Below are 18,935 nucleotides of genomic sequence, written 5' to 3' on the forward strand. Positions count from 1 at the left end.
TCAAGAACCACTGGGCCAGAAAAGCTGAAACTTATGTGGAAGCATCCTGGTATAGTGTAGATTCTAAATTGTTCAAATCCTGACCCCCGAGGGAAGGGTGGGGCCACAATGGGGATTCAAAGTTTAATATAGAAATAAATAGGAAAAATCTTTGAAAATCTTCTTCTCAGGAACCACTGGGCCAGAAAAGCTGAACCTTATGTGGAAGCATCCTGGTATAGTGTAGATTCTAAATTGTTCAAATCGTGACCCCCGGGAGAAGGGCGGGGCCACAATGGGGTATCAAAGTTTTACATAGAAATATATAGGAAAAATCTTTGAAAATCTTCTTCTCAAGAACCACTGGGCCAGAAAAGCTGAAAGTTATGTGGAAGCATCCTGGTATAGTGTAGATTCTAAATTGTTCAAATATGACCCCCGGGAGAAGGGCTGGGCCACAATGGGGATTCAAAGTTTTATATAGAAATAAATAGGAAAAATCTTTGAAAATCTTCTTCTCAGGAACCACTGGGCCAAAAAAGCTGAAACATATGTACCCATGGAAGGATCATGGGGTAGTGTAGATTTCAAAATGTCTAAATTATGATCAGTGGGGTAGGGTGGGGATGCATTATGTATAACAAGGGGGAAATCTGGTAAAGAACAGAATGGTCAAAGCTTCTCAGGTGAGCGATGTGGCCCATGGGCCTCTTGTTATACTTTGATAGCAAAATTTTATTAGAGCATATCATTCTATAAGTCATTGCAGCAGTTTACAACTTTACATCATTCCGAATGCAAATTACATCACTTCCTTTTCACACAGCACATAACAAACACACATACAATTGTGTAATTATATCCTCTTCAACTCTGTTGCAAGGGGGTAATGATATTTACATGTCATTATACAGTTTGTTGTAATTTTAATCATCAGTGTAATTAAAAGTACAATGTAGCTTTTTATAATAATGCAATTCTTTCAGTTAATGTATAATTTACTACACTTGAGATCATCAAGACAACAGCTAGTAATATCGTGTGATGTTTTATATGCTTCATATTATCTCATCTTCAGTATCTTGTAAGAATCTACCAATAAAATGTAATATTTACATTCAGTGTAATTTTCTTTATTAAATCCATTAGAAATTCACGACGTTCAACTTTCTATAACACACGCGAAACCTTGTCACAGCGCGATAGAATACACAGAAGGAACTACATGTATTTTCAGTATTTAGGAATACCAAGATGTATATTGTTTTGACTCAATTTCATTTTTAAAAAACTACCCTCGTAAAATTAACATAAAATACGGCGAAAGTGCATTAAAAACTAATTTGTCATTTTATTTCCTCGCAATTTTTTTCTGCGTTATTTAACTTTTCAACGTCACAAACGGCTTTTCGACGTCACGACCGGCTATTACGTTTATCAAGCACGCCAATACCGAAGGGCGCTAAATTCACATTAAACATGAAGGAAATAAACAATTATGATAAAGAAAAATTAGAGAATGTAAATATAAGCATTGAATTCATATTTTGGGATGTCTTCGGTCCTATAACACACCTGGCCGTGCCGACAAATTATCATACCGCGCTAATGCGCGGTATTCAATTTGTCGGCACAGCCAGGTGTGTTATAGGACCGAAGACATCCCAAAATATGAATTCAATGCTTAAATGTTGTCTCACCTCTAAATCCAACATGGCCTCCCTGATAATCCTGTATATTACAATTTACTTCCTGGTCTTCATTCTCGATATTTACCTGTTTACCAGGTTATGTGATTTAAATACCTGAAAGGTGTAGAGAAATTTAAATAGATTAAAGTTATGGCTTGGAAATCAAAATAATTAAATGGTAATTGTATCTCTGAAAATGAAGCTTGGTGGGTTTATTGGACTTATCTATCAGACAGTTGATGTCGACTTGGCTGACTGTAAACAATTTTTAGCTCACCTGAGCTGAAAGCTCAAGTGAGCTTTTCTGATCGTCCGTCGTCCGTCCGTCCAACCAGGGGTAGGGCGGGGCCACAATAAGGAATCCAAGTTTTACATAGAAATATATATATAGAACGGATCTTTAAAAAAGATCTGCATCACCCAAGTTACTCAGGTGAGCGATGTGGCCCATGGGCCTCTTGTTATTTGGACCAGTTAATATATTTTCAGAAAATTTGTAGAATTGCTATGTACTATTTGTACTTGTGACCTAGTCTTTTCAGATTAGTTTATTGAAGATTTAAAAAAAAATGACCTAGAAAGAATCCATTGAACAAAAACTTCTTTGACAAAAATTGGAGAAGTGAAAATCCTCTCTTTGCAAAACTTGGTAACCAAGAAATTACATACCTAACATGAAGGTAGCTTGTAACAAGAAATATGCGTTGACAGATCTGTGTCCCAGATGTATCAGTATCGGGACAGGTACAGGTCTCAAAACTGGGATGTGTCCTGTACTATGACAGATCTGTGTCCTGGATGTGTCAGTATCAGGACAGGTATGAGTCACAAAGCTGGGATGGGTCCTGTACTGTATCAGATCTGTGTTATAGATGTATCAGTTTAAGGACAGGTACGAGTCACAAAGCTGGGATGGGTCCTGTACTGTGACAGATCTGTGTTCTGGATGTTTCAGTATTAGGACAGGTACGAGTCACAAAGCTGGGATGAGTCCTGTACTGTGACAGATCTGTGTTCTGGATGTTTCAGTTTAAGGACAGGTATGGGTCACAAAGCTGGGATGGGTCCTGTACTGTGACAGATCTGTGTTCTGAATGTATCAGTATAAGGACAGGTACAGGGCACAAAGCTGGGATGGGTCCTGTACTGTGACAGATCTGTGTCCTGGATGTGTCAGTATCAGGACAGGTATGAGTCACAAAGCTGGGATGGGTCCTGTACTGTGACAGATCTGTGTTCTGGATGTTTCAGTATTAGGACAGGTACGGGTCACAAAGCTGGGATGAGTCCTGTACTGTGACAGATCTGTGTTCTGGATGTTTCAGTACTGTACAGGTCTCAGATGCTTCTGTCCTATACACAGACAGATCTCAATAAAATCTGTGGAAAAGTTAAATTATATCTTTATTATACCCCCCGCAAACGAAGTTTAGGGGGGGTATATTGGAATCACCATGTCCGTCTGTCTGTCCGTCTGTCTGTAGACAAGATTTTGTCTGGACCATTACTCAGAAACTATTGGAAGGATTTGTCTGAAAATTTGTACACATATTATTCACCATATGAAGTTGTGCACCTGAAATTTTCATCTTGATTCGTTTATCATTTTGAATTTTACAGGTGTTTTTTCAGTTTTATTTTGTGGTTTTGTCCGGACCGTTTCTCAAAAACTATTGCAAGGATTAATCTGAAAATTTGTACACTTATTATTCACCATATGAAGGTGTGCACCTGGAATTTTCAACTCTTTTTGTTCATTTTTCTGCATTTTACATGTTTTATTTTTTATTTTAATTGACTTGTTCATTTTGGGCTCATGTATAAGGTTTGAGACATAGAATCTAGAATATCTGTACAAAAACGTTAACTACAGCTTAAAACTACTCATAAAAAATGAAAAAAAAAAGAAACATCATCAAGTGTTAAAAACAGTTTTTACATTGCACAGAAGATAATGTAATTTCATTTGTCTCTTGGGAATAATGACTGGACATGCATCCAGTTAAAGATAAATTAATGAGTTTGGTGTGGGAAGTTGAACATTAAGGCATCTCATTATGAACCATATGTTATCTCCTGGGAATCTGGCACAAGAATTAAAGATCTCTCTTCTCTTATTCTCTTAATTGTAATTTATTGTCTGTCAAAGCACTTCATTACTGGATGACCAGCTCTTTATTTTCGAAATGGATTTGATATAAAGTTATCAAGATTACTTTGATTTTGTATAATATGAGTTTTTTCAACAATCAGTTTGCAGAGTGACATAACACATAATTGCAATATATTTTTTTAATGCAGAAATAAAAAGATAAAATAAAAAAATAATGTTACAATGGAATTACAATGTATTAGTACCGTAAATCTGGAAATTTTTACGTCGATTTTATTTTGCGAATTCGGGTCAAAATGCTGTTGATAAATTTTAACGTTTCAAAACTTTGCGAATGACCACTGCTTTGTTTAAAGTTTCTTACTGGTGATTTATTTTTAAGAAAAATATTTTTGCGAATGCAATGAACTCGCAAATTTGCTAAAAATTTATCTACAGCAAAAATTTCCAGATTTACGGTATTGATGTTTCATTTGGTTGCACCTTTGTTTCATTCATTAAGAAACATGATGAGCATGCAATTATATTTCACTGCAAATTTTGTAAGTAAATTGTGAACACCTCTAGATCCATAAAGTATTTTTGAATTGGCACCTTCTCTGAAAAACCCAGCGGGGGGTATTTTCCCTACTGGACAGTTCTAGTTATCCCTCAAATTATACATTCACTGTATACTAGATACTGTACAATAAAGCCCTTTACACTTCACATCTACTTTTCTAATGAGCTCCGATTAGCAACAGCTGCCATCTTTCTAAAGAATGCTAAAGAATTCTAAAGAATGCTAAAGAATGCTCTTACATTTACCCTTGAATTCATGGACTACCCTTGGCCCTTATCATAGCACACTAGTGACTACAATTAAGTCCTGATGAAGTAGTGCGCCAGGACATTCTGAACACAATCTCTGTCACAAAATCATAACCCTCGGGGGTAGGGCAGGATCACAATGGACAATCAAAGTTAAACATATTAACAGGTCGAGACCACTAGATTTTCTGACGTCAGAATAAATTTGCATGTAAATTAGCTAATATGTTTACTTTACCTACTGCTGAATGAGCCGCAATGCATTGTGGGCTACTACAAGTACCTAGCTGTGTTGAAAATTAAAGGCAACTTGAATTGTCCCTTGGAAACTAATTTTCAATTCTTTTTTGAAATTTTTGAAAGAAATATTTAAAATGATGTATAATCTTTCATTTTTATGCTCACATTTACAAAATTTGCTTTATGAAGCCTTATATCAACTTATAATACATCAGCCTAGTATACCATTGTTCAAAGAGACGTATAAGAGCTATCGTGTCGATAAAACATTGAGTTTTTTTCACGTGATATACGTGTCATAGCTTTCGCAGGTAGTATATAGGTCCTTGTTTTTAGACAGCAGGAGAAAGTGTGCAATTATTATTTAACCCCTCAATATTATCAGAAAGTGTTTTATGTATATGCAAAAGTCAAAGCGTTTGTACGATATTCAAAGCAACTGTTAATCATCTAAAACAACTCCAATATTAAATGTGAGCATGGAGCAGTGTCTTCAGAATATAATCTTTCAATTTCGGTCTAATAAAGTTATAAAGAAGCTCTACAGTTTTTCCTGTGACGAGTTAAATTTTGTGCAGTAAACCGACGAAAACCACGTGTAGCCATTGAATCGTAAACACGTGGTAGACTGTTATGCTTTGGGAATCTTTCACTTGATTGGAGAACAGGCGTGGCGAAGACATCGTCACGTGTAGAAAATTGCCTTCCATATAAGGTAGTGGTCTCGACCTGATTAAGAAGACATAGGAAAATTCTTTAGAAATCTTCTTCTCAAGAAAAGTAGGGCCATGATTGGTCTATTTATATATAAGCATCTTCAGGTAGTAGTTTTAAATTTGTTCAAATCATGATCCCCCAGGGGTAGGTAGGGGCCACAATAGATGATCAAAGATTACATTGATATATATACATATAGGTAGGATGTTGCCACAATAGAAAATAAAACATATAGGAAAAATATCTTTAAAAATTTTCTAAAACCATGATTTGTCAAAGAAATGTGGAAACATCCTCAGTTAGTGTAGATTCAAGTTTCTTAAAATCATGCCCCCACCCCTTTTCCCTTAGGTGAAGGTTAAATACTGAATTAGTAGCCAAAGTGCTAAGGTAAGCAATGTGGCCCATGAGCCTCTTTATTTTGATTGTCAAGATAATCTACAAAAAAAATATGCAAATTTAGTTTTTATGTGATTAACTTTTTTGTCATATTACTTATTGAAGATTATCTTTGTTTGTAACTTGCAGCTGTCGTAATTGAAATGATTTTGGTTCTTTTGTTCCTGCACCTGGAGATAGACTTTAAAGGAGAAGGAAAGTGAATTTTGTCACCATAAAAGGCAGTGTGTTTTACAAATGCATGTTTTACTTTCAGATTTTAAGGTCCGATTTGAATTCTAAGATATTTGATGATTTGATGAAGTTTGCCAAATCTTCACATGAATCTTTTATATTGGGAGGAGCAAAAGTGGACAGCACATCAAAGGAGATTCCAACTGCAGCCTTTGTAACTGGTAATCTAAATATTTTTGTCATAAATTAGTCAGACGTATTCAATATTATGTAAGGAAGTTTGGAGGATTTGACTTATTTATATTTATCTTATGAACAGTATGTGAAAAAAAATATTTTTTTTTTATTTGCCCATCTTAATATAGCGATCACGTCTGTCTGACTGTCTGTCTATTAACAAATATTTTATGGGTGTATTATGTGCCTGGGCAGTGCACTTTCTTGACATATAAAACAGGTTTATGTTGTAAACTTTTTACTTTTCTTTCACAGGGGTTAACACACCAGACCATGGGGTGATGTTTGCAAACTTAGTAGCCTCATTACAAGAAAATGTCAGCCCTCTGGTGGCCATCCTCAAATCTAAGGACTGTAACTCTGTTAAAAACACTCTAAGTAAAACCTTGACTCAACTGTTCCAAAATCCACTGTTGGTAAGAAATACACACACAAATGCAGTTACACATATAAACGTATACTTTGTATTTGTATGGTTGTCTCTTGCTAATTATGTTTCCATTGTATTTTCTTTGTGGTCTTAAGGAGGAACAGGACCTTTCGCTGAAAAAATTCCTGTCAATGAATTTTTTTCGTATTTTTCTTGTTACTAATTTAATATGTACTTAACATTTTAAAATGGTCCTATCATTGGATTTCTTGACTTATTTAAAAGATATCGCCCCACAAATACCGCCCTGTTTTAAGTTTGTATGGAGTTTAGATACTTAATGTTTACGGGCCCCATAACGGAGTCCATAATGCGAATTTTTACGCACAAACGATAAATATGATAGATAACACTATATACTCAAATATTTCATAATATTTATAGTGTTTAAATTACCTGAAAGGAATTGTTTTAATATTATATGGTATTTGGGTGGGATAATTTTTGCATTTTTCAAGGCAGCTTCAAAGACAAAAACCTCATTTTGAAAAAATTCTGTCAATAAATATTTCTAAATTTACGATTGAATATCAGTCCTTCATCGTAATTATTTACTGCATAAATATCACAGGGTGAAGCTAACCTCAATATCGCACAGGACATAGTTGAATTAGACGTAAGCATGATAAAAATGCTTCACGTTTGTATTTTCCGAGTGCGGGAAATCAATTGTGACGTCACAAGAAAATATAAACATTCAAAATTATTTAAATAGATTGAATCTCTGCTACTAAACACAAAAAAGTATTAATTAAAAAAAAACTGCTTCAGAAATTTACCACGATACATTGACTGTGACCTGATTATTATGAAATAAAAATGATCATGACGGGTGTGTGTACTTGATCTTGCTGCACTGAGAATTCAAACACTACATGTACGTCTATGACGTCACTGACATCAAACTGCTAGGTAAAGAGAAACAAATGTGTGGATTGAGCAACTTCACAATATCTAAATGATGGCAAGATCTTTAAAAATTTTTATTAATAATAATTTCTAAAATTAAATGTTTAAAAATCAATTTTCGAATTTAGAATAAAATTACACAAAAACAGTTGATTTTAACAACGTTTAATATGCATATCATCACCAATTATGACGTGATACGTCTTTTTAGTCATGTGACATGTGTCCTGTCTCCCCTTAATGTCTGAACACTGCATTCTAAGTTACTTGCAAAATTATTCATTGTTGTTTCAATGAAATGATAAGATGTATATTTTCACTCATTTTTCTCCACTAATAATTAAACACAGAGGTTTGAGTGCATGTAAATACATGTACATATGCATTATACTGTGTATGTAGATTTTATTCAGTCCTTTTTAAGGTCAAGATCTAGTAAATGAAAGGTGCCTACAAATTTATCAAACTTGAGAAATAAATTCCTTTATTGATGCTTTACAATTTTAGCTTGGTCAAATAAGGTGTTTCGGGGCATAATTTGTAGGTAAACAAGATGAAAAATTGTATTTTAAACTGTCATTTTCAATGAAAAATTAAGAAAACCAGTCATGAATATGGGAGTTTTTTTCATATTCGGCATAGGAAATGTATCCAGATTGCCTACAGTCTCTCAGAAAATGGTAATTAGCATGTTCATGGCCTCTTCTTTAAATCAATATCAAATTTAATATAGGTATCCGGTTTACTTTTCATATGATTTCAAATTGAATGGCATGAAAATATCTCATTTTCTACATAATTCTGCTAAAGCCATAAAGTACGGGAAAAAGAAAGTTGAAGTTGATTATGACGTCATTATGGATCTAGCACCAAAAATTAGTCTCAAGTTATTTACTAGATCTTGACCTTAACTTATAATTGTTCACTTCTTCTTGAATGGGAATGCTATGAAGAGTGTAAATATATTTAAAATTTAACACCATAAGTTATTTTTCTTATACTGTGTATTTGACACATCAAAAAAAGAATATACATGTACATGTATAAGCAAACTTCTTTTTCATTAGTTTTCAGATGAAGAGGATGATATCTCCCATAACAAAAAGAATATGACATGTTCCATGGCGACCCTTGTATCTTGGTATCAAGACAAATACTCAGTAAGGAACCTTGAACTTGTTAATGTCAGTGAAGCAAAGAAGATGTTTTAGGCTCTTTAAGCTCTGCTTTTATTTTCAAGAAAACCTTCTTGTATGTTTTAAATATGTAGTCCAAAATAAGACTTTAGTTTCAAGTATTTATTTTTTACTTATTCAGTGTAGTAACTCTAGTCCAAAGAAGAGAAAGTCTGTCAGTGGGGGATCCAGAGATTTGGGGCAGTTTCCACCTATTGTTATTCTGTTTGAGGACCTGGAGTGTTTTCTACCTCATGTTTTACAGGACTTTATCTCTATATGTAGGTAAGGAAGTGTTGGTAATTCACAGTGTAAGTAGTAATTGTTTAACAAATTTTTACAGTTGTTCCCATAAATTGAATGTTCAATTTTAAAAAATGAAATAATTAAAATTAATCTTTCCAAAAAACAAGACAAACAGCTATTTCATTGCAAGGTATAACATTTTTTTAAGGTACAGCCAATTATTTCATGTATTTGTACTGGAATTACAGTCAATAAAACTTAAAATTATTTTTTGTTCTGTTTATTTTGTATTTGATAGGAACTACATATGTGAGCTCCCTCTTGTATTTGTGTTTGGTATTGCCACATCAGTATCAGCTGTACATCGACTCTTACCCAATGCTGTGTCATCAATGTTGTGTATGGAAAAGTTTCAGGCACCCCCCTCCACAGAGTATCTTAATATGGTCATCAACCAGGTGAGATAATTCAGGTCACAGAACACCTTAATAAAGATATCTACCAGGGGAGAGAATTCAGGTCACAGAATGCCTAACATGGTCATCAACCAGGGAAGATTACCTAAAGAATATCAAACTGTGGTTATTATCTGGTTACTTATCTAAGACCTATATCACATGCAAGTAGTTAGTTAGGTAATCTATACAAATTTTTTCGAGAATCTCAAAATTTTTTCTTTTCAAATTGTTTGCAGTCTGATATGTGATTAGCAACCAGTTGTGATGTGCTGGTCATATTCCTCAAAATACTTCAGTACTTATGCATTTTTATGTGAGAAAAATAAAAAAATACAGTGGTAAAACTTTACTGACATTTTAGATCCTGATGACCTCGGTGTACCCATTCAAGCTGGGATCTAAAGTCTTTCAGCTGTTGTTGGACATCTTTTTGTACCATGACTTCTCTGTACTCAACTTCATCAAGGGACTGCAGGTATGTCCTTTATTTTGGGATGTCTTTGCATCAGGTCATTTAAATGTATTGAAATACAAAAAACTTTGAATTGTCATTGAGTATACAAAATTTTTCTGCAAAAATATAGTTTTCAACCCAAAAAAAATTTTGTCATAGTGAAATAGAATTAATTCTCAAGAGATATATTGAACAATTTTTTTTTTTGATTTACTTTACCCTGGTACATGTTTCTTTGACATTGTTTTATACTAAATCATGAACTATTAGAATAATAGTGAAGTTTTGATTTCATTTAATAAATCTTTGTCTTGTTCCAGTTTGCAATGCAGGATCACTTCTTCACGGTCCCTGTCAGCCATCTTTGTTGTCCTCTGGAGGAACTAGAGGAACGAGTGATGAGTCTGAAACCAAAACAAGTCGAGCAAGTCAGGCGACTCATGTCATTCAGAGGGTACAGTCTCCTTAATTTTATGTCAACCATTGTTTAGCAGACACTCAGAACTCAAGAATTGTTAAACTTACATTTGTGTAACTAAGATGCTGTTTATCCAAGATCAGCACAAAAATGAAGATTTAAAGAACTAGTTTTCAAAACAGGTTCATTCTATCAATGGTGTAAGCTTGACTTGACTACAGTTTCTTTTATTTGATAATCAGGAAATGTTCCTAATCATCCTTTAAACAAACTTAATTCAAAAGAACACTTAGATGAAGCCTTTATTCTAAAAATCTTTTCATATGTAGAATTTAGATTATGCAGATTTTGTTGGATTTTTATTTAGATTTGTTGAGGGATGTCCGCCGTCAAAACAAGAAGACATGCTGTTAAATGACAAAGTCACTAAGGTTAGTAGAGTAAAGAACTATAACTATAGAAAAGAAGTTCATATTAATTTAAACATGTAAATAAAGGAGAGCAATTTATGCATCAAATCTGTTGTAATTGTGATGTGTTCCAAGTATATTGAAGTCACATACTACACAATGGGTGATAACTTCTATATATTCTCTTTGGCAGGTTGGGGGGGTGGGGGTGGGAGGGGGGGCAAAATGTTACATCCATTACAGATTTTATGTAGCATTTCCCGAATATGAACCATCAAATGTTTTTTCCAATATGAAGTATTTGTGATATGACCCATGACTCTTTATAAACCAATTTCTGCATTTGTAAATGGGAAACTTCATTCAATTTGCAATACTTGAAAAATTAGATAGTTTTAGATAACTTTGTAATTTTTATTTTGGCGTATTGCAAAACTGCAGAAATCTATAAAAAAAAAAATGACTATTGCAGAAAATTTTTACTTAAAGTAACCATAATTTTTGGTTTTGCAAATGTCTGTGAGTTGCTAATGTCTTCTATTAGTTGCAGACTCAATTTTTGATTTTGGTGATGTCCTTATTTGATTGCAGTCAGAATTTGTGGTTTTGCTGAAGAGAATCCATACCTACCACTCCCTGCTGTATCAAGTCCTGAAATGTCTCCACATCATGGTGTCCAGAATCCCCAAACACCCACTGGGGAAACAGGTATTTTACTGATCACTTAGGTCAGAGGGGAACAGTACAATTATGCATGGTGATATATTTTTTCAATATAAATGTACATGTACTTTAATGGCATTTGTAGCTCTGTCTAAAAAGAGAACTGAGGCATAAGCAGTACCTACATTTGATGTTAGTAACCAAATGCACTTTACATGAACAATCACATAAAAGTTGAACCATTGATGGTATTCACGGTATTAATGTATTGCTGTTGTAGATTCGTGAGGTGTACTCCAGGGTGCTGAAGTCTTTTATCTGTGATTCCGAGGATTACAAGGAGTGCTTAGAACTACTCAGGTAAGTGACTCAGTCACTCAATTAATGCTGGTAAAGTATCGTAAGTCTCTGTTACCCCCATATTCCAGCCCACCCTTACCACCCACCACACTTGCACTTTATAACCACTCTCATCCACATTTCATCAAACGCACATTTTAACCCCTTTTATCTACATCCACATTTTAAGATTCTCTCTCCTTGGTTTAGGATGACGTCTAAGATTGATTTAGGATGACGTCTAAGATTGATTTGATAGATTCTCTGTCGTTGGTTTAGGATGACGTCTAAGATTGATTTGATAGATTCTCTGTCGTTGGTTTAGGATGACCTCTAAGATTGATTTGATAGATTCTCTGTCGTTGGTTTAGGATGACCTCTAAGATTGATTTGATAGATTCTCTGTCGTTGGTTTAGGATGACCTCTAAGATTGATTTGATAGATTCTCGGTCGTTGGTTTAGGATGACGTCTAAGATTGATTTAATAGATTCTCTGTCGTTGGTTTAGGATGACCTCTACGATTGATTTGATAGATTCTCTGTCGTTGGTTTAGGATGACGTCTAAGATTGATTTGATAGATTCTCTGTCGTTGGTTTAGGATGACGTCTAAGATTGATTTGATAGATTCTCTGTCGTTGGTTTAGGATGACCTCTAAGATTGATTTGATAGATTCTCTGTCGTTGGTTTAGGATGACGTCTAAGATTGATTTGATAGATTCTCTGTCGTTGGTTTAGGATGACCTCTAAGATTGATTTGATAGATTCTCTGTCGTTGGTTTAGGATGACGTCTAAGATTGATGTGATAGATTCTCTGTCGTTGGTTTAGGATGACGTCTAAGATTGATTTGATAGATTCTCTGTCGTTGGTTTAGGATGACGTCTAAGATTGATGTGATAGATTCTCTGTCGTTGGTTTAGGATGACCTCTAAGATTGATTTGATAGATTCTCTGTCGTTGGTTTAGGATGACCTCTAAGATTGATTTGATAGATTCTCTGTCGTTGGTTTAGGTGGACCTCTAAGATTGATTTGATAGATTCTCGGTCGTTGGTTTAGGATGACCTCTAAGATTGATTTGATAGATTCTCTGTCGTTGGCTTAGGATGACCTCTAAGATTGATTTGATAGATTCTCGGTCGTTGGTTTAGGATGACCTCTAAGATTGATTTGATAGATTCTCTGTCGTTGGTTTAGGATGACCTCTAAGATTGATTTGATAGATTCTCGGTCGTTGGTTTAGGATGACCTCTAAGATTGATTTGATAGATTCTCTGTCGTTGGTTTAGGTTGACCTCTAAGATTGATTTGATAGATTCTCGGTCGTTGGTTTAGGATGACCTCTAAGATTGATTTGATAGATTCTCGGTCGTTGGTTTAGGATGACCTCTAAGATTGATTTGATAGATTCTCGGTCGTTGGTTTAGGATGACCTCTAAGATTGATTTGATAGATTCTCTGTCGTTGGTTTAGGATGACCTCTAAGATTGATATGATAGATTCTCGGTCGTTGGTTTAGGATGACCTCTAAGATTGATTTGATAGATTCTCTGTCGTTGGTTTAGGATGACCTCTAAGATTGATATGATAGATTCTCTGTCGTTGGTTTAGGATGACGTCTAAGATTGATTTGATAGATTCTCTGTCGTTGGTTTAGGATGACGTCTAAGATTGATTTGATAGATTCTCTGTCGTTGGTTTAGGATGACCTCTAAGATTGATTTGATAGATTCTCTGTCGTTGGTTTAGGATGACCTCTAAGATTGATTTGATAGATTCTCGGTCGTTGGTTTAGGATGACGTCTAAGATTGATTTAATAGATTCTCTGTCGTTGGTTTAGGATGACCTCTACGATTGATTTGATAGATTCTCTGTCGTTGGTTTAGGATGACGTCTAAGATTGATTTGATAGATTCTCTGTCGTTGGTTTAGGATGACCTCTACGATTGATTTGATAGATTCTCTGTCGTTGGTTAAGGATGACGTCTAAGATTGATTTGATAGATTCTCTGTCGTTGGTTTAGGATGACGTCTAAGATTGATTTGATAGATTCTCTGTCGTTGGTTTAGGATGACGTCTAAGATTGATGTGATAGATTCTCTGTCGTTGGTTTAGGATGACGTCTAAGATTGATTTGATAGATTCTCTGTCGTTGGTTTAGGATGACGTCTAAGATTGATTTGATAGATTCTCTGTCGTTGGTTTAGGTGGACCTCTAAGATTGATTTGATAGATTCTCGGTCGTTGGTTTAGGATGACCTCTAAGATTGATTTGATAGATTCTCTGTCGTTGGTTTAGGATGACCTCTAAGATTGATTTGATAGATTCTCGGTCGTTGGTTTAGGATGACCTCTAAGATTGATTTGATAGATTCTCTGTCGTTGGTTTAGGATGACCTCTAAGATTGATTTGATAGATTCTCGGTCGTTGGTTTAGGATGACCTCTAAGATTGATTTGATAGATTCTCGGTCGTTGGTTTAGGTTGACCTCTAAGATTGATTTGATAGATTCTCGGTCGTTGGTTTAGGATGACCTCTAAGATTGATTTGATAGATTCTCGGTCGTTGGTTTAGGATGACCTCTAAGATTGATTTGATAGATTCTCGGTCGTTGGTTTAGGATGACCTCTAAGATTGATTTGATAGATTCTCTGTCGTTGGTTTAGGATGACCTCTAAGATTGATTTGATAGATTCTCTGTCGTTGGTTTAGGATGACCTCTAAGATTGATTTGATAGATTCTCTGTCGTTGGTTAAGGATGACGTCTAAGATTGATTTGATAGATTCTCGGTCGTTGGTTTAGGATGACCTCTAAGATTGATTTATATAGATTCTCTGTCGTTGGTTTAGGATGACCTCTAAGATTGATATGATAGATTCTCTCTCGTTGGTTTAGGATGACCTCTAAGATTGATTTGATAGATTCTCGGTCGTTGGTTTAGGATGACGTCTAAGATTGATTTGATAGATTCTCTGTCGTTGGTTTAGGATGACGTCTAAGATTGATTTGATAGATTCTAGGTCATTGGTTTAGGATGACCTCTAAGATTGATTTGATAGATTCTCGGTCGTTGGTTTAGGATGACCTCTAAGATTGATTTGATAGATTCTCGGTCGTTGGTTTAGGATGACCTCTAAGATTGATTTGATAGATTCTCGGTCGTTGGTTTAGGATGACCTCTAAGATTGATTTGATAGATTCTCTGTCATTGGTTTAGGATGACCTCTAAGATTGATATGATAGATTCTCGGTCGTTGGTTTAGGATGACCTCTAAGATTGATATGATAGATTCTCTGTCATTGGTTTAGGATGACGTCTAAGATTGATTTGATAGATTCTCTGTCATTGGTTTAGGATGATGTCTAAGGACGAGTTGTGGGACCTTATGTCGATCCACCCTGGTACACATACCACCCTCTCCATCCCATCCTTCACACACACATTTTACAGCCCCTTTATCTGTATGATATACATGTATAACAGATTCTGTCTCATTACAACAGAATGACCTCTAAGGATGAGCTGGTGGACCTGATACAGCAGTGTCGATCCTCCCTGGAGGGGACCCTGCCCCCTGACCTCGCTCAGCTCCCCACAGATCTGGACATCCTCCTGGAGAAGTTTGTCAAGATTGATGGTAAGATATTACACGGTAGTCTGTGATAAAGAATAGTTAAAATAAGAAGTGAAATTTAGAACAGGAATAAAAGAATACCATATAATCCCTATTGACCGCCCTGGGCGCTTAGAAAATTGCAAAAAGGGGGCCGTTATTTTGGTATTCTCTTTATTATATTTAATGTCAAATTTTAACTTCAAGAAATCTTTTGAAAAAAAAAATAAATACAAAGAACCACTTAAATAATGTCTAACTTTACTTAAAGTCAAGATAATCCATCTAAATTATTCTCTTTCCACTAAGAAATTAGATAAAAGACCCATTTCATTTTCACTTTCTTCAATTTTTGGATAAAATTCTTGTTGATTTTAAGGGTCCTCCACACACCCACAGGTTATGCTCTCATATTATTGAATATTACTTTTAACAAGTATATCAACCTTCAAAAACTGTCCAGGGATTAAAATGTAATTTATACTGATTTTTTAAAATAATTATTTCACAAGTTATAAAAAATTTTTCCCAGAGCATTTTCATACTTAGCACAACAAACTTTGTCTTATCCTTTCGTATATTTTTAAGCTAACAGAATAACCATAAAATTTTATTTTTATCTATCAACATATTTTTTACAGAAATTTATTTTATTTATAAAAAGTACACAAAACTCATTTTCTCTGAAATACATTTCGAGAAAAATCAATAAGGACTCCTTTTGTGGAGAAGAAACATTAATGAATTAGATTACATCAAGAAATTGAATTAAAATTAAATGCACTGATGTAGAAAAAACATTTTCAAAATCTTTGGTATCAAAGTTCCTTTTTGGAGTTATCTTTCCTGTTGCCCGGGACTCAAAAACTTTGGCAAGTCTCCGCATACGTCACCATACTATATTTAGTAATAACTGGCCACTGAACTGGACAAATATAACAGAGGAAAACTAGAAACAGACACTATTTTATTAAGTATTTATAAACAACAATGAGATAATGTATTATTGAAACGCACAAATTAGTGTGCCGAAATTTCAACTATCAAAACAGACTCGGTTGATTAGCCTAAAAGGATAAATAACCTAAACGTTTTTTGTCATATCCACCAGTACCTGTTGTTTACGAATTATTATGTAACATAATCCAAGACGTCTGTTGTTCTTTTATTTAACAAAAAAAACCCGCACATCCTTTTCCATCGGTCACTCCGTGATCATGCCATGTGTTCATTGTTTACAAACGGTGTTAGGTTAAATCGTTCTTAAAGAAACTCGATTGAGCCGGAAGTAAAAGTATTTTTTCTCTACATACGTCACAAGTCACATGGTGTGGAGGACCCTTAATCACTGTACTGGGGCCCTTATTTCCTGAAAATTGAAAAAGACCTAAGAGGGCGCTTATATGGGCAGGGGCGGTTAATAGGGATTATACCATACTTGTAAATGAGAAATTTATCTTTTTTCGCTAAGATTGTTCTAGTTATTTTATACCTGTTTCAGTGCACCTCTCAGAAATAATTTGGGTAATTATTTACTGTAAACCAACTTTTCTTCGCAAGCAAGAAATATCAATGAGTAATGCAACATTCTTTAACTCACGAATATTTACCGCCATGTATTTATGTGGACTGTTGTCTCGGTCGCAAACATTTTTAGAAAAGAGTGGATTCCAAACTGAAATCATGAATAAAGGATGTTGTGAATAATAATTGGTTTACAGTATTATATCAGTGTGCCTCTCAGTATTATATTGTTGATCTGACAGAGGTAACAGAAGAGGAGACACCAGAGGGCAGCACTGAGGAAGCTCTTCATCTGGAGAAAACCGACCTTCACACTCTAAGAAAGGTTAGCAATGTCAAAAACATGCTTTCTTTGATATTATTAGTAGTTATAATACAGATTCAAGTTAATTCAGGGTATAACATGCATATATTTTTTTTGCAAAACAAGACTTTTAGAAATTGATGCATGCAATCAATGATATGCTAATGAACATGTATAATAAGTCTATTTAGGACAGGTAACAGTTTATTCATGAGAGAGTGGAGAGAAAGCTATGTTAATCTATTGAATTTTGTGTCTCTAAAAATGAAACCATATAATGCTTGTTTTGATATGCTATAAATTGCCTTATTTCAGAGATTACAAGAGGAAGGAAAGAAGAAAAAGAAACTATCTCCATACGAAAAATTGAGATCTGAAGCTATAGATTTCTTTGATGAGTTATTCAGGTAAAGTCTGAGGATATTACAAAACCATGTGTATGTCATCTTTCTAGCCCTAGTACAGAACAGTATAAATTTTAACCTGCCTTTATGTCTTTACAGGAGGTACTTGATATGCCCCTCCTCCCTGCCCCTGTACGAGATATTTTACTACGATGCGTGGGTGGAGATTAAGCGACACTGTAACGCCTCTCCTAGATCTGTCGTCCAGATGGCGCTCAGTTCCCCGCATCATTATCTACAGGTTTGTTCTGTTCATTTAATAGCAATACTGGTGTCCAGAAAATACCATCACATGAAGGGGAACATGGTCATAAATTTATGGAGACCTCCTGTCTGAGATTCTATCTTTTGACTTCATTGAATGTTTGAACATTTTCTTAAATATACCACATAAGGGATTCTCAACTCTGTGAATTATCAATGATGTGATAAATAAGGAAGCAACTATTTTGTTAAAAAAAAAATTCTGAGCTTTTTGTAAAGACCCAATTTGAATTAATTATGCCCCCCTTCAAGGAAGGGAAGGCATATTGCTTTGCTGCTGTCTGTCGGTGGGTCTGTCGGTCCACTTAGTTAATTTTCTTCACAACTTAGCACATACTGAAATGAAATTTGGTATACAGGTATACTTCATGAATATCTAGGTCAAGTTCTGTTTTGGGTATAATCACACCATTTTTGACAGAGTTATGCCCCTTGGACTTAGAAAAGTTCCAATCATTTGTGGTTTCCGTTCATTTTCTTCGCAAACGTTGCACATACTGAAATGAAATTTTATATACAGATATATAACATCAAAATCTAAGTCAAGTTATATTATGGGTAAGATCTCATTATTTTTGACAGAGTTATGCCCCTTGGACTTAGAAAAATTCATATCATTTGCAGTTTTTGTTCATTTTCTTTGCAACCGTTGCACATACTGAAATGAAATTTAGTATACAGATTCATCATATAAATATCTAGGTAAGGATCTGTTTTGGGTAAAATCGGCCCATTTTTGACAGAGTTATGCCCCTAAGACTTAGAAAAATTCCAATTATTTGCAGTTTCAGTTCATTTTCTTGGCAACCGTTGCACATACTGAAATGAAATTTAGTATACAGATTTGTCATATGAATGTCTAGTTCAAGTTCTGTTTTTGGTACAATAGTGCCATTTTTGACAGAGTTATGCTCTTTTGTACTTGGAAAAATTCCAATTTGGGTAAAATCGGCCCA

At 34.7% G+C, this 18,935-nt stretch overlaps 2 protein-coding genes across 2 annotated transcripts in view; one reads left to right on the forward strand and one right to left on the reverse strand.

Moving 5' to 3' along the window:
- The window catches only part of LOC134238962 (uncharacterized), a 4,276-nt gene extending 2,487 nt beyond the window's left edge, over window positions 1–1,789 (reverse strand). Inside the window, exon 1 of the mRNA XM_062721086.1 lies at window positions 1,680–1,789. The gene's annotated coding sequence lies outside the window, so the exon portion shown is untranslated. The remainder of the gene's footprint in view (window positions 1–1,679) is intronic.
- Window positions 1–18,935, forward strand: part of LOC134238980 (uncharacterized) — a 61,403-nt gene that overhangs the window by 41,318 nt on the left and 1,150 nt on the right. The window contains 14 exon segments of the mRNA XM_062721128.1: window positions 6,206–6,344; window positions 6,616–6,776; window positions 8,767–8,859; window positions 9,017–9,159; window positions 9,419–9,578; window positions 9,940–10,053; window positions 10,353–10,486; window positions 10,818–10,881; window positions 11,452–11,568; window positions 11,804–11,883; window positions 15,374–15,507; window positions 17,250–17,332; window positions 17,627–17,718; window positions 17,815–17,956. Coding sequence (XP_062577112.1) covers window positions 6,206–6,344; window positions 6,616–6,776; window positions 8,767–8,859; window positions 9,017–9,159; window positions 9,419–9,578; window positions 9,940–10,053; window positions 10,353–10,486; window positions 10,818–10,881; window positions 11,452–11,568; window positions 11,804–11,883; window positions 15,374–15,507; window positions 17,250–17,332; window positions 17,627–17,718; window positions 17,815–17,956 — 1,656 coding nt within the window.

The sequence above is a fragment of the Saccostrea cucullata genome, unplaced genomic scaffold (assembly GCF_032062105.1).
Source record: "Saccostrea cucullata isolate Sc308-1 unplaced genomic scaffold, CSIRO_AGI_Scuc_v1 ctg658, whole genome shotgun sequence".
Classification (NCBI taxonomy): domain Eukaryota; kingdom Metazoa; phylum Mollusca; class Bivalvia; order Ostreida; family Ostreidae; genus Saccostrea; species Saccostrea cuccullata.